General features: G+C 36.2%; 1 protein-coding gene across 1 annotated transcript; it reads left to right on the top strand.

The window, feature by feature from the left end:
* The first annotated feature begins 1,623 nt into the window (after positions 1–1,623).
* On the top strand, positions 1,624–11,759 carry daw (dawdle). The gene is made up of 4 exons (XM_046626134.2): positions 1,624–2,567; positions 4,618–4,875; positions 7,877–8,259; positions 9,339–11,759. Exons 1-4 carry the CDS (start codon positions 2,168–2,170, stop codon positions 9,504–9,506), a joined length of 1,209 nt encoding a protein of 402 aa, XP_046482090.1. The 5' UTR covers positions 1,624–2,167; the 3' UTR covers positions 9,507–11,759.
* The last annotated feature ends 5,051 nt before the right edge of the window (positions 11,760–16,810 follow it).

The raw sequence follows: 16,810 nt of genomic DNA, 5'->3' as shown, positions 1-16,810 counted from the left end.
CCTAATTTCACAGTAAATTACTCGTAGATCGATTCTTTGTGCAATTTTATTTTTTCAATTTTTTTTCCTCGAGTTGAAATCTTAAAAGCCTATTTTGTAAAATTTTAATCAAACCAAACAGAAGCTTGTCAAAGTACAAATAAATTATTACAATTACTCCTATTTGTCCCAGTATTTATACGAGTCGACTATAATACATTATGTATTTCATTCGATTCAAATTAGCCTCATTTGAATCCTATAAATTTTTAATACATTCAATCGAATATTCACTTTCACAGACAAAAATACCTACACAGCGGGTCAGTGTCCGAATAATTGGCATCTTTTATTCTCTCCCTCTTTCTTTCTCTTCCATATTTTTTTTTTTTTTTTTTTTTTTTTTAGCCTTTCTTCGTTCAAATTTATCGCACGAATAAGATGATGAAATCGTTGATGAGAATTTTGAAAATTGCGAACTTTTTACGGAAGGATAAAATAATCCGAACAAGAACAAAAAGAGAGAAAGAAAAACGACGTGGCATAAAATTAAGAATAAGAAATCGCAAAAGTTTTCTTCCCTAAGAAAGTTTCGTAGTTTGGAAGATAATTTCGCGAAGAAGAGGAAGAAAAATTAAAAGGAGGAAGATGTTGAGTAAATATTTAACAAATGTCAAACTTAACCGAAGGTATTGGTTTCAATCGGGTAAAATAAACAAACAAACCTAACACCGCACGAAGTGTCAACAGTAAGAGTGAAAAGAAATATGTATACATACATATATATATATATATATATATATATATATATATATATATATATATATATATGTGGGTAATTCCATGTCAACACGACCAATGATTTTTCCTCGCCATTTTCGATTCGCTACGTGATTTTGACGATTTTTTTCTCCTTTTTTTTCTTTCTTTTTTAGCACTTTTAAAATTTTCAAAAAATTACCAACAAGTCTGTTTTCAATTCTTAATTTTTTAACGCAAGGGCGCAGAATGTTTGGCAATTTTTTGAAAGGTTTCGAAACGTTGGAACACGACGTTGCGTTTGTTGAAAATGTTAAAAGTACCGAAAAACAAATAAATAAATGAAAAAAAAAAAATCGTCCCATCACGGGACGGGCGTCAGAATGATCCGGATGAAAAATAGGATTTGGGAGAATTTGAAAAAATTTTATAACAATCGCCAATTTTTAGATGAGTTTTTCAATAATCATAGAAAATTAACGATTTAACGGAAAAATTTGAAAAAATTCAGAAGTGCTTTTTCGATACCGTGAAAATGGTACGGAATTCGCCATATATACGTATATTATATACATAGGAAAAGCGGTATCAATCCCGAATACTTGGTGGATCGAATTAACGTAGGAGCAGCGAAGTGACCGGGAATTGGGGATCAAGGATCGAGGATCTGATTGGTGTCAACGGATTAGATCTTGGACTGGGATGTAGCAAATGAAAAGCAACATGTTTGGAGCACGTGCTCCGGGAGCTGATAGCGTCGTACTCGTTAACCAATCCGGACTAACTTTGTTCCCGGGGCAAAGGGCGCCTCTCAACGCATTCGTTACATCTCGCATTATATACATAGATCATGAGCTTCGGTTTCAGTCCTCAGTGTAGTTTCGAGTTACATGCGAAAGCGGACGGTTCTAAAGAGCCGTGAAAAGCGTTCGCAAGCATCGACCGAGCCGTAATACGTACACAACGTAATAAATAAATAAATAAATATATAAATAATTAGCAAACGACGACTGGCTAGAGTAAAAAATTCATCGATGATAACTGAATTTTTCTTAAACGTTAATAAAAAACCTCGTTTCTACTCCCGTCAAATTAATTCACTCGTATTACGGGAGTATTTCAATCCCAGTTAAAATAAGACGTATGTACACGCGTAACAACTGCTGTTAAAAACGGTTCTTCGTATATAATTATCGCGAACTAGCGTTGCAAGACAGTGAATGTTTTTTTTTTTTTCTCTCTTCTCCCTCAACCCAAATAGATAATTCCTCTCTTCTATTTTATATTCAACCGCGGGGATTTAAACTCGGCGATAAATAAAAAATTGGCAGGAAAAAAGACAGAAGAAAGGAGACAGAGCGAGAGAACGAGAGAGAGAGAGAGAGAGAGAGTAAAAGTTGAAAGGTAAAAGGAATACTTGGGGTGAAAAATGCGGTTGCTTTGGCTGATCGGTCTCCTGATCCTAACGAGCCTTGAAGAGAGCTTTTCGGATCCTTCGAACCCGTTTAAAATGGTCTGGTCACACCTTTACCCTGACTCATCGAGCGCCGACAGCAAGCTACCGGAATGCACAGGCTGTGCCCAGAACCGGATATCGTCGAACGACCCGATACTCACGGAATTCCGTGTAGAGTACGTCAAGCAACAGATACTGAAGAAGCTGAGACTGTCAAAACCACCCGAGGTGTCGATGTCGCTTTCCACTCTACCGAAACCCTTGATAAACGGAAACGTCCTTGAACTCAGACCCGGCATGCCTTCGGGACCGGAAAAACAAGTGGAAAGTTTCTACGGAAAAACCGACCAGCTAGTTGTCTTTCCGAAAGAGGGTACGTACGCGGATCGTCCAAGTTAAATTTTAACCCTTTCGGTCACAACGGGATTCTCAGCGTCCCGTGTCGAAAATTTCCATGTCCCAAGCCCCATTGCAGTTTATTTAAAACTAGAAATGAACTTTGTTACTTCGTATAACCCCAAAAACCCCAGAATCATCGAATTTTTACAGTTTTTTCGACTTTACATCCGCCGTATTGGAGCCGCGCCATCTTGGATTTAGAAACTATCAAATTCTGACTTGATATTCGTTATCATCGACCCCAAAAACCCGCGAGTAACAAAATATTGACTTGAAAAATGTGTGACTGAAAGTTTTGAACGCCATTTGTACATAGGAAAAAAAAAAATTTTCTCTTCCAAATTTCATGTTATTTCAAGCACCAAAAATATTCACAATGAATATCAGAAATACGTTACATACTTGTGTGAATTATTTTTGATATTACGATCTGTTGGATCAAAAAACAATATAGGTCAAAAGAGTTTCTAACAATGAAAGATCAGGAGTCGAATTACCTCGCGAGAATCGTGCGACGCCTAGCGGTGAATTTTGAACTATCGGGTATTTCTACGGTTCTTCAAGTTTATCCCAGCATGATTCAGACTACCAACAATCGTGTACAAAGTTGATGAATCATTGTTGAAAATTATAGTGGAATATAATTCGCGACAATGAAAAATTACCATGACCGAAAATCGATTAAAACAAGCTGCTGATAAAGATTTGACCCCTCCTTTTTTTTTTTTTTTTTTTTTTTTTGCACGGTAATTAGGAAAATAGTTGCAATAAACGAACGGCTGATGCAACAAAAATTCCGTTCGCAAATAAATGTGTACACATGTATAAAGAATGATCCAAGCTGAATCACTCGAGTGTTTTGACTGAATTCTTTTTCTTATTTCTCTCTCTTGAAATGTCGGCGTGGTTTGTAAAAATAATCAACACTGACCTGTAAAAGTACACGAGTTTGAAACATGAACATGCGCGGTGAAGCTTGACGAAAAAGAAAAAAAGAAGGAAAAGAGAGGAAAAAAAAAAAAAAAAAAAAAACCACCTAATCACTGTAGTAGCGGGTGTATTTTAATGCAAACGTGTATAATTTATAACCAACTGTAATTTCTTTCTGCGTCGTAGTGTATTATAAGTCATTTCGAAGTCTCGTGGTCAATGCTCGATAACAAACACGCGTCTCTAAAGCGGAGCGGCGAATTAATTGAAGAAAACGCGACATTTCGAATTATTATATTTAATTGGCACGAACGATATATTGATTATGCGTACATTCGTATGCATTTGCATTTACACACGTATCATTGTATACATAGTATACTGCATGTACACCGATTAATTTAATTATGCGAATTAACATCGCGTGGATAATATGGTTTTAGACTTTGAGATGGTTGAATTTCAAAGTCGAATTATCCCTCGACTACTCAGCTAATGAGATACGGCTTACGGTTTGAAAAATAAATAAAATAAATAAAATAAAAAAAAAAAAAAAAAAAAACATTAATAATAAAACGCAATCTCAACCAGGTACGCGTAATTGTCGCGTTAATTATGCAATTGGTGAATTTTCATCAAATATTCCACACTCCCCGTCACGTTTGTCCGCGTTGCCGTTTTTTCGTCGCTGTTAATCTTCGATTACAAAAGAATGCAAGATTAAAAAAGAGAATGGCCCAGAAAGGATTTCGTATCGTAGCGATAAATGGCTAAAAATATTTATTTTATATCAATGAGAAAGCATTCAAACGGATTGTGGACGAAAAGAATACTTCGACATTTCGCGTGATTAAAGTAGAAGATCGTAATTATTCCGTAATACCGTATTACAGTAAACGTGTCTCTGTATATTAAAAACTAAACAAACATGTCCAACAATCGTTGACGCAACAAAACGACGGCGAAACGTATAAATTTTAGAAACATGCGTATTAATTTTATACAATATAACAATCGCCAGAAGGGCTGAACGACGATAACGGTAAAAAACGAGAAAGAGAATAAAGTGAAAAAATTTCTTATTCTTATTTCAGACGGAGAAAATGCCGAGAATTGCGAACTCCACACGAACTACTTGTCAGGCATATACGTGGCGGATTGTTTTAAATTTTATTTACCAAACGAAATGCAATTCGTCGGCGTAACATCGGCGGAACTTTGGTTTTACAAGGAAGCGGACGAGAACGATATAGTAAATCAGACCTTCGTTATATCCGAACTAGACCACTGGGACCAGAGACGCAGTTTTCAGAAGAACAGCATCATGGCGATATTCGAAACGTCGGTCGAAGGTGAGAAATATTACATTCATTTTACTATGTAATTTAAAATTGATTATAAATAAAATTTCGAATATAAACGTGTACGAAAAACGATCGGTAATTCTCAAAAATTGATGACCCAAGACAAAAAAAAAACAAAAAACGTTGATTTCAAACATCGCGCTACGTTCAGCGGTAAATTTACAATGTTGCAAGGACTTGATTGCGATCATTGATCACAAAATGTGATAAGAAAAGTCGAGAGATCTTCGATTCGACCGCCTATGATTGCAGGTAGGTCGCGAACTCGTTCGAACTACTGCAATAAATACTACGATACATGTGTGACGAAAAATTACAATATACCTATGATTCATCCATGGAACAGAGTCCGTGTCAACCGACGATACGAGCGTGCATACATACACTTGAAGTTGGCGCAAAGCAAACCAAGTTGAAGTTGGTAACGTTATCGTAACGAAACATTTGTAGAAAACCAAAACCAAAAAAAAAATCACTATCTTCTCGGCTTTTACAATAATTTACAAGGAACTAAGATATTGCAAAATACGCGACCACGTTCCGTTTTATTAAGATTTACCGAATTTCAAACAGTTCCAAAATTGCAAAACAACGATTATCCCTCAGCGTGGAATCGTTTCGATAAAGTTACAGACTTCGATATGATAAAATCTGGGCATAATTCGTTTGAATCTAAATCAAAGCCATGACGTTTCTCCTTCGTAAAGTTTTCAATATCGCGACATAGGCTTTAGTTTATCGCGTATTATAATATCGCTCATTGCCACGGTAATAAAACTCAGGAATTATGATAAAAACAAATACAGGTTTAGCCTGTCGTTCAAAGCTCGTTTTGCATCACTTTCTCTCTCTCTCTCTCTCTCTCTCTCTCTCTCTCTCTCTCTCTCTCTCTCTCTTTCACTCCTCCTCCTTCGGACAGATAAACCAATAATCAACAAACAATCCATGCGATCCGACGAACTTTCCTCAATTTCAAAACACTCCCTCCTCCTCTCCATTTTAGCGACACGAAAAGCTTTTAACCTTTGGTGAACAATTACACGATATGCGGGGAGGGGGGAGGGGGGGGGGGGGGGATGTTGCGGTTCCGAAATCGTTTTACGTGCATTAGAGCTTCCGTATATAAAAGCAGAGGGCTTTTGTTCGCCGTTTCGTGTTCGCTCACAGTCCCGCACAACCAGTCGTCCCGGAATCACCTACGGGATGTAGGTATTGGATGCCTTTTACGCATCGTTATTTTTTTTTTTTTTTTTTTTTTTTTTTTTCAAAAAAACGATCGAAGCTCTTCTGTAAAGTTTATAATAACAGGGTACATATGTATATATATATATATATATATATATGTATATATATATATATATATGTATATATACGTAAATAACATTCGAACGACGACGTTCGAGAGCTTCAAATTCTGTTCCCATTGGTAATAAACACGTACGAACGTACACACACACGCACGCGCACTCTGAATATATATGTATATATATATATATATGTGTGTAAGTGGGTATAATCAAATGACGATAAAGAGGAGGTCGATTATTCTTCTTGTTTTACACACGATATATATGTATAAATGTATAAAATACATACTATACAATAACGCATCGTGAATTGTAATACCAGAAAAACAATTCTTGTCACGGTGTGTCCACAAGAGCACAAGTGTCATTGAAAAAGATTGTTACCTCTATATCAGAGGTCTCGCGGCCTGTATGGTACAAAGTTTATAACAATAAATATTGCTCGTAATTTACAATCTTGTTTCGAAGTCGATCCCTAAAAGTATTTCACATCTCAAGCATCTCTCTCTCTCTCTCTCTCTCTCTCTCTCTCTCTCTCTCTCCTCTCCCTCTCCTCTCTCTCTCTCTCTCTCTCTCTCTCTCCTCTCTCTCCTCTCTCTCTCTCTCCTCTCTCTCTCTCTCTCTCTCTCTCTCTCTCTCTCTCTCTCTCTCTCTCTCTCTCTCTCTCCTCTCTCTCTCCTCTCTCTCTCTCTCTCTCTCTCGGCGTTCAAACTTTTATGGATTATACGTAGGTATACGGATTGGATGAACGCAAGGAGATAATCACAGAGACACAATAAAGACTTCGATATACTCATCGAGCAATGATCTCATCAAATTACACCAAAATTACTTTTCCTTGCTCCTTGCCTTGCTTAGTTTGTTAAAACCTGTTCAATACTCACTCCAACGTTTCGTGGTCACCCTGCGATGGTTCGGTCCTTGGTGTCAAAAGTTATCCGCACGCAGCCACGTCCGGTCGAACTTAAGCAATTGCTGTCCCATCCGGTGAGGGTAGAAGCTTGGATATCCATCGTCGCACACTCTTCGAATGGGTTTGTGTGTTCGAGGTCGGAAGGCTTCGGGTTGTGGGCTGTTGGAGCAGTCCTCAAAGGCCTGGCACTGAACAAGTGCCACAAGCATCGGGAGATCTTCCTGAAAATCTTACCAACAAGGAAGGTATCCCAGATCGATTTCTTTTCTATCATGTTACAGTAGACTAAAAACTATGCGACGCGTATATTTTTTTTATCCGCCATTAAACACTTCAAGGGTGCGAAATCACCCTCCAACGTAAGGTATGTGAAGTTGGGATTTGGCAAGAACATAATATTTTTCAACCAATCCAATAACGAGAAATGAAGAATGTAATTTTCTCAACGAAAAAGATAAGCAAACGCCAAATCGTCCCGTGACGTGCCTTCTTACTTCGGAGGGTGGTTTCACCCACTCAAAGTGTTTCATGGCTGGTATAAAAAAATAAGTATCGCCTAGTTTTCAGTCTACTATAACGTGTTGAAAAAGAAATCACATCGGAGATATCGACCTGGGATATCTTCCTTGTTAGAGCAAATCGGTTGATCGACTGATTCAGTTTCGGATGGTTGGGTAAAGTGGTCCATAAAGTGCCACGACCATCATCGGAAGACCTTCTCGCGTATCTTACTAATGGGCAAATGGTTGAACGACTGATTTTGTTTCAGAGGGTTGGGTGAAGACGGACGTCGGTTACGCGGTGAAGAAATGGGTCGAGGAACAGAGTCTGAACCACAGTCTTCAGATAGCCTGCAGTACCTGTTCGATAGATCGCGATTCGCCCTTGGTCTCGATCGAGCAAACGCTCAAACCGTTCCTGGTGATTCACACCTCACCGTTGCCGCAAAAAAATCGACCTAAAAGGAACTCGAACTGCTCACCGGAGATGAAGGAGTGCTGCAGAGACGAACTCTACATCAGCTTCGATGAAATCGGATGGAGCGACTGGATTCTTCATCCGCCTGGATACCACGCTTACTTTTGCCGCGGTTCCTGCTCCTCCGTTGCATCTTTGACCGTCAACGGATCCCCGCACAGCAACGTCATTAGAGTGAGTGATCGACGAACCGACGTTTTCGCAAGCATTGACGATCAAACTGGCATGTTCGAATAGTTTTTATCGATCCTTGAAAGTCCTGCTGGACAAAAATCGGGGCTGTCCTTCGCTTGAAAAGCTGTCTATAGCCAATAAAACTCTAATTTAATGCCGCCAGTGTCAGATTTCTAGAAACTACTCCTGGGAATTGAAAGAATCCAATCAACATCTTCTCTATCTTTCTTTTTTCTCTATTTCGATTTCATTTTTCAACGAGCCATTTTATTCGGAAGACAAAATTCTTGGCTTATTTTCATTACGTTGATATCGTTAAATATTTAATATTCTCTCTTAGAGAAAAGTAAAATCTCTTACGATGAATTTTGATGAAACAGACTTCCAAACTAAACACAGTCCACTCAGAAGCAAAATTGAACAAGTTTACCAGATTTTTTTCATCAAGTTACAAAGGGATTTAGAATTGAAAAAACAAAAAATCAATATCGAAGCTCTCTGAAATTTTCTTTTGAAAGCCCGTGAAGTCTATTGTAATCTTTCGAAATCATCTGAAATCTTTTGAAATCCCTAAGATTTTCTTTTACAAAAATCCTTTGAAATCCCGCAAAGTCTATTGTAATCATTTGAAATCCTCTCTAATCATTTGAAATCTTTTGAAATCCTAGTAATCTTGAAATCGGATGTACGTCAAATCGACGAGTGATTAACCCCTCGATAAAAACTCAACGCGCGACGTAATTTTTCGTAATGAAAATAAGCATTCTTGAAAGAAAAACGACCATCTAGCAGCTTCGTAATGACTCTAGGAGTTTAATTTACAAAGTAAACTCATAGAATTTGTAAACTCTGTGTATGCAATAACGTCACAAACTTCATCCTCGTACTATATACCATTTTCTGAATCCGAAAAGCCAAAAAAAAAGCCAGGCTTTCGGTTCTGATACTTAGAACGTGATTTTGTCTCAGCATCCGAGAGAATTTACAGAAATACGGAAAAAAATTTCATTTCACGATATTATCGCAAAAATATGACGTTTTCATTTATCATTTATTTCTTTTCTCTCTACCCTTCGCAGAAGTACCTCACGAAACATGGAAACGGACTTCGTAGGGAGAACGAGATCGCTCCGTGCTGTTCGCCAACCCAGTTGTCGCCGATACAACTATTCTTCGTAGATTCGAACAACACGCTGGCGCGAAAAACGTTACCGAATATGGTCGTAGAGGCCTGCGGATGTATGTAGACGAATCTGCACGCCATGTATCTAGTCCGAATTCAGCAGGAAAATATTCGAACAACCCTTCATTGACAAAACGCCGTCGGACGGTAGTCTAAATGAAAAAAAAAAAAAAAAAATACACACGAGTAAGTTTTTTTTACAATAAGACACGCGAACATTGAGCACCATGACGATGTACACCAGATTACATAAAAAAAATATATATATGTATATGTATTTTTTTTTTTTTTTTAATTCAAGTCTAAAATATCGTGCCAAATGAGGAAAAAAGATTTTGCCCAAGTTTCAACTTTGAATATTTAATATTTAGAGGTGTCTCATCGCGATTTTTTATTTCCCATTTACATAGCATTGGAGTAACATTTTCGACTTGAATTTTGAAAAAAACCGAAAAATAGCCGTTTTTTTTTTTTTTAGATACAGTCTACTGTATACACATGAAATAATGATCTATACACTGTACATATAAAGTGACGCATTGAGCAATAATGTTAAATATGCCTTACGCATCGAAAAATCTCATTATCCCTGCGTTAATTGAGAACCTCTCAAGTTTTGCAAATTAGTAATTATTCTTTTTATCCCCCCTTTATCTCCCTTTCTCTAATTTTTTTTGTTTTTCCATCTTTACGCATATCGCTGTCGAAAAAATTTAACATATGAATCAATATTCGCCCCGCTGCATATATATTACATACACACGCACACACACACACACGCACACACACATATACAAAACGACTGAGTCAATTCAATGCAAATCTCATGTTAATAGAATACATATAATTTATATCGCACGTTTTTCACCGTTACGAAATTAATTTTAGATGATTATTTATGGCGGTTAACCAGAGTGGCAATTTTTACATTTGTTTTTTTAATATTCCTATTGTAATCAAAACTTACGATGTACACACCGTCGGATAGCCGATATAAGAATATATTTTATGTATCATCAGTTATTATACGTATAATTATATAATGGCATCACATTGTCCAAGTCAGTATTCGCGCATCACCTCATACAAACAATAATATAAATATTATTATATAAAACTCGCGTCTTACGAATGAAATGCGTGAGATTCGAGAATGACGAGAGGAAAAAAAGAAACGTAATCGTATATTTCTATTTTTTCTTCATCTTTTATTACCTTCTAGTTAGAGCGACGAGTTGACGTTGCTGAGTTGTTGTTGTTGTTGTTGTTATTATACGTGTGCCAAAAATTTACACCCAATCAAAATACGTTCCAATATTATATACCTATAATAATTTTATTTATCGTTAGAAGTTGAGACTTGACACGTAACGAAGGCATAAATCTCAAGGCCTGACACTAGCAAATGACACGTAGGGCATTTGACATTTGACCTACGCAAAACTTTACGATAGCATTTATTTATTCTAAGACATAGGGACTTTCATTATTTTTATCATTACTATATGCATTTAAAACATCTAATGTGTGCCATAGTTATAAACTAAGCCGAATCACACCTAAACGGGAAACTTATTATTATTGTTGTTATTATTATTATTGTTATTATTATTATTATTATTATTTGTCATTATCATTGAATTTGTTCTAAAGGGAGATGGAAGAAAAAATTTTGTTTCGGTGATTCAAATACCTAATCAAATTAATGCGAGCGACGGAAAAAAAAATATTAATACACAATTATAACAGCAAGCATGTTTTTCTTTATACAATTCATATGCGATTGAAAGAACATTCACGTATATATTTTACTATATGTTAACGATGATCTGTACCATCCGATGAAACCGCTCAAAGAGTCTGCCAAGTTTAGCTTTTTTTTTTTTTATTTCGAAAGTATAAAAGAATCGCGTCTAACAATAAGTGCAACTTATTACTGACTTGGAAATTTACCGTCAAACATAACACGATCAATAGTACATATATATATATATATATATATATATATATAAATATATTAGGTATTTGAATTGATTACAATTTTCATTCTAAAATCGGTTTTAAGATTAATTTATTTTTAAAATATAAGAAATTATTTATAGTAATTGGCAGGATCAATCACGGGAGCGGTTATCATCGGAGGTACAGATCATTTATAATTTTTTATCACCGAATTTTGACGCGAAGTTGAAGAAGACAAGAAGTTGGATGAAAAAAAAACAAAAAAGAGAGAAAAAAAGTGTTTGATGGGAAAAAAAATGGACAAGAAAAGAAAAACAATATAATAAATGAAAATGATGCAATATGAAAATATAACGGGATAAATGGCTGTAATTTATTATTCTTATCTAAATCCCTCATAACTGTACATACACGAATATCCTACGTAGTTTTATACCGACGATAACTTGGTGAGAATGATGGGATGTGTTTTTACGATTTGAAAATGGAACTGCGTGTTCATCACGTTATATCCGGAAATACGTAATGAGATTGTACGGGAATGAAAAAAAAAGAAAGAAACGTTTCTCAAACTATTCTAATACACATCTCGTTCCATTTTGTCTGTTGTAACGCATTACGTCGCAATTAATCCTCGAATTAATCAGGAATCGAGACTGGACGTCAACTTTGTGCTGCAAATATTTTGAAAAAACTTTGAAGTACTTCATCTTTAGTTCCAATCGTTTCAAGAATGTTCCTATGACGAATCTTTTTTGCTTAGTTGAACACTTTCAAAATTATGATTTGAAAGTATTCAATGCCTCAGGATTTGAAAATATCCGAAAAATTCTGGAACACTTTTCTCTTTGCTAGAAGCACGTTGAATATATGTCGAAGACTTAAATAAACCTATTTTATCAGTTTGTCCCAAAATTTGGAAGCGATAATTGGGTTTTAATTGAGAAAAAATGCCGTTCCTCAACATCAGATTTGAATGTTCATCCTGTCGTGTTTGTATACCGTTTTGCAAACTTATTGAATTAGGCGCGTATTAATGAGAAAACACAATGGCATACGTTACAGTTTTTTTTTTTTTTTTTGCAAGAAGCGAGAGATAATCACCAGAATAAAGAGCCTGGCGAACACGTGAAACTTATAAACTGAGGTTGAAAACATCAAAATGGTCCAGAAAGCGTCAACAAGAAGTGGAATAAGGAGTACAAAAATTATCACAAATACAATCAGCAATAAAACTAGGGATCTGTGAAATTCGGGAGTAAAATATAAAGCGGACACGACCGATGAACGGGAATCGATGTAACGGATCATTGTGAAGTCGAGAAAAACCTCCGACACCCAATTTCATCGAAAAATAAAATGAAACCATAAAAAGAAACAGCTGAATACATTCGACAACACTCTGTGACCAGGATGATTGTGAAATTCATCATTAGACTTGCGTAAACGCAAGAATATTTGAGGAATCTTACACAGTGAGGAATAAAAATGTAATCGACTTTCGTGAAAGAAGAAATACGTGATAGGAAATTGCAGCTCATCGATTATTAATAAGTAATAAAATACTATGTAAAATACAAAATTAGCAGTGGTAAAACTACGGTCACTGACGACATCAATTTTATACCGAGAATTCTCAGAGTAAATATTTTATTCGACTGAAGACTTAATATTTCTTGGTGTACCTGTGAATAAAAATGCTTCGTTGCCACAAATTAAAAAATAAATTAGTACGATACGTAGAACAAATATTTTGGTAAACTGCCGATAAATTTCATAAAGACTCACCGTAACATCCTTCACTTACTAAACACTCCGCGATTTATTTCACCACGCGTCGAACGCAGGCTCAAAAATGCCACGCCTGCTCTCAGAACCAAAGAGTATCAAGTGACCGCACAAAATGCGCAGTCAAACTTGAAAGTTTGATCAGGTATGCAAAGACGTAGTTGATTGATCTGTCGAGAAAAACCTTAAATATCTAGGACTTGATGCAAAATTCTGTAGAAACCCAATCCGCATCTGCATCTTTGTGAATCCGACACATTGTGATGAGGATTGTTGTTCTCAGATGCGAATCAAGTCCGGGAGGGAAAATTATGCATGAATTATTGTGTGGCGTGACGGTCGGCGGTCCTCTTCGACGCGAAGTCTTCGAGCTCAGCTTCTCTCCGCATCTAGCGTACCACGGAACGCGATAGATGGTCCAGAGTCGCGTTTTGCCCATTCAGACAATCACAGAGATATATTTATTGATTTATATAATAATTTGAATGACGACTAAAAGAAACGTTCAATCTTGTTACAATTTAGAAACTTAAAAACGGTCCACAGACTATTTTTACAGAGTATTTTGTGTGCTTCAGGTTGAAAATCTCGGTGATTGTTTGACGCTGTGGATTACAAAAGTCAATAACATCACGGTGCACATCGCGGCCTTTCTACCCTTGTCTAATTCCCAACGGAACCACCCAACGGAAATATGAGACCTTACACGCACACGCATAAATTTCGCGACGAAACCCAAAACGTCCACCTGCCTGCCCGGTTACCTATATTCGATCTAATCGATTCTCCATTCTTTCCAACACACATCATTCTTCATCATTTGCGCCGTGGTCACTATAACTTACTTTTTTGTTGTTTTATACCTGAAAGGAGCAAAATGTTTTTGTACCATAGTCAGCCAGCTGTTATTTTAAAAAGAGTGATATTCAATAAATGATAATAGCAAATTTTAGTAGAAGTGATATTAGTCGCGGATCGTCATGTATTATTTTAGTGATTGCTGGTAGACTATCGGTACATCAACCTTTTGTAAATTGGGTTAGAAACAGCCTGTATACTAATCGGCATTTTTCTAAGCAAGCTAAGCTTGCAGCTCATGGCTAATTGCCAACTGTTAAAAACTTGAGAATCATTGAAGATCTAATATGCAATTTCATTACGTTACATTATACCAGACTGTGCAAATTCATCGGTTAAACAACCGTGTGAATACGATTAAACGATCGCTGGAATATGTTGATTCTTTAAGTAAATCCAACGCTTTAACGACATCATTGGTAAATTGAAACATACATTATAACAACGGTATACATAAATACAATTCGTTCTCGCGAATACCGCATAAGCGATGGTCACCTGTCGCGATGCTCATTTCACTTTCAGCAACATGCAAAATTTACAACTTTAAAGTAAGCTATGATGAAAGAAGTTTCAAAAAACAAATTATTTGACTGAAAGTCAAGCACCGTTGCGAGCGCGAATGAGCCTATACATACAACTAAAAAATCGAAGATTGTTGTAACAATTGTTACCGCCACGCCACGTTACAAAGCAGTCCCAGGGAAATACCAGTAACCTAAACACATGCAAACTCACCAAAGTTGCCAAGTAATCGGGAAGTTACTCGGATGTTGCTGCTTAAGTCTGAAAAAAACAAAAAATGAAAATCAAATAACTTTCAGAAAATGGTGCCGTTGTGTAAAGTGTGGATTTCCAGTAGTCAAATTATTGAGTACTGTTACACGAGGACAAAAATTCGATTTCAAATGTACCACCTTGAATAATCAAAGAATTATTAAATCAAGTATTCTTACCTCATCCACGTTGCTCCACACTTCACATCTCAGATTGAATGGTGAAGCACAACACTTTTCACACTGCAATATAAGAATATAACAGAATATTACTCACACAATACATACGTAGATCAGATTTCATGTCACTACAGAATGTCTGTGTCAAAACAATTTTTTTTTTTACGTAATTTGAGTGATTTTGAACGGATTGATAAATGAACTTCAAAATTCAATGACAGCATGCCTACCAAATAAGCAATAGTATTCAATAAATGCTTCAAGGAAGTAAGCAGAATTCGATATCGATCAAAATTGAATGCTCGAATCATCCATGGTTGAAAACGATATGGGAATTCAAAATCATATCGATTACGTACCTTTCACTTTTATTTACTGTAGTGATCGATTCAATTTTCGCTTTGTTCTGAGGCGTTAATGATCTCGGGTTACTTAATTTAGATCATTAATAAATCCAGCCAATATTGCTGCAATGTAGTCCGTGCCTGTAATCAGGTAAGAAACGATGACATTTTATTAGTATTTCATCTTCAAATCCAATATACACAACATTGAAACTTTACTTAATTTGTTTCTGTGAGGAAACAGGTGAAAAACCACAATATTTAATTCGTATATGCAGTATTCAACTCACGCATGATTTTAGACGTCACATTATCCTGTTATATTTTGCCAATTTTGAAAAATGATCTTGAATGTTTAACAGTTGTTGTTCTTCTGTCATAAATTGATCTGTTTAGCTACCGCATAATGTTTTATAAAATTTATTGGCAGTGTTTTTCAATCCAGAAGATCATCAACGCCGATCAAAGTTGTTGCAGTTCATTTCTGTAATTGAATAAAATATAATATTTATTAGTAATGTAACTTCATCAAAATCGATGTACGCAGCATTCACGATTCAAGATTTACCAAGATTTCGCAAATATACGTAATTATATCAATTTTGTAAATATAAGATGTACAATATAATTTTAATTACGAGACCCAAGACACTGGGAAGTTCGAACCACTTGAAATTTCAGAGCCGGCAACACAGTGATACATTAATTTTTGATGTACGGTAATAAAATAGGATATATCGAAATAAATAATTAGAGTATCGATCCCCAGGAAGAAATTTGAAAAACGACAAAATCACTGATTACAAATTCGACTTTTCGAACTGACAAAACAATAGAAAAGCATGCCAATAATAAAACTACGCATTTACCAAAAATAAACAAAAAAAAAACAGCAGTATAACACGAAGAAACGAGCTCACTAAAGCTAACACAATTCATTGGCGTCGTTTCGACGTATAAAACTCGCTTCGAATGTTTTCAGGTTGCACTCATTTCACCAACTCTTTTTTCTTCGGGCTGCACTTCTGCCGTTCGTGTATTATTCACTGATCACTTTGGTGGGAATAAACCGATCGTATTACATAACAAATCCTAAACAACGCGATCTGAACTCGGCAATGACGCCGAGCGTGAATCTGGTCCGACAGCTCGAAAGCGACTGACAACAGCAGCTGCTACTTTTCAACACTCGAGCACGCACATACCTTTTGAATATTATAAATAACGGTTATACATTATCGAAGGGTTTATATTTGTTGTTTACGTCGCACGATTCGTACTAGGAACAACTTCACACGCAATCTGAGAAGAATAATGTCAAAAAGGTCAACAGCTACATGACAACAATTGAAAGTCGAATGGAGAATCATGCATATGTCGTGTTGTACCGATCGGAAATCACGTTTCGTATGCAAAATAATAGCGACAAATGAAAATTGAACGTCCTAAAGTGAATAATA

This window comes from Neodiprion pinetum, chromosome 5 (genome assembly GCF_021155775.2).
Source record: "Neodiprion pinetum isolate iyNeoPine1 chromosome 5, iyNeoPine1.2, whole genome shotgun sequence".
Lineage (NCBI taxonomy): Eukaryota > Metazoa > Arthropoda > Insecta > Hymenoptera > Diprionidae > Neodiprion > Neodiprion pinetum.
Note: the sequence above shows the minus strand (reverse complement) of the source record. Positions and strands in the feature narration are given on the sequence as shown.

What these genes read in the sequence shown, in the direction of transcription:
- daw (XM_046626134.2), top strand. Translation starts at nt 2,168, where the DNA reads ATGCGGTTGCTTTGGCTGATCGGTCTCCTGATCCTAACGAGCCTTGAA. An exon ending in ATTCGAAACGTCGGTCGAAG is followed by an intron (nt 4,876 to 7,876) that starts GTGAGAAATATT and finishes ATTTTGTTTCAG; the next exon opens with AGGGTTGGGTGAAGACGGAC. An exon ending in CGCACAGCAACGTCATTAGA is followed by an intron (nt 8,260 to 9,338) that starts GTGAGTGATCGA and finishes TACCCTTCGCAG; the next exon opens with AAGTACCTCACGAAACATGG.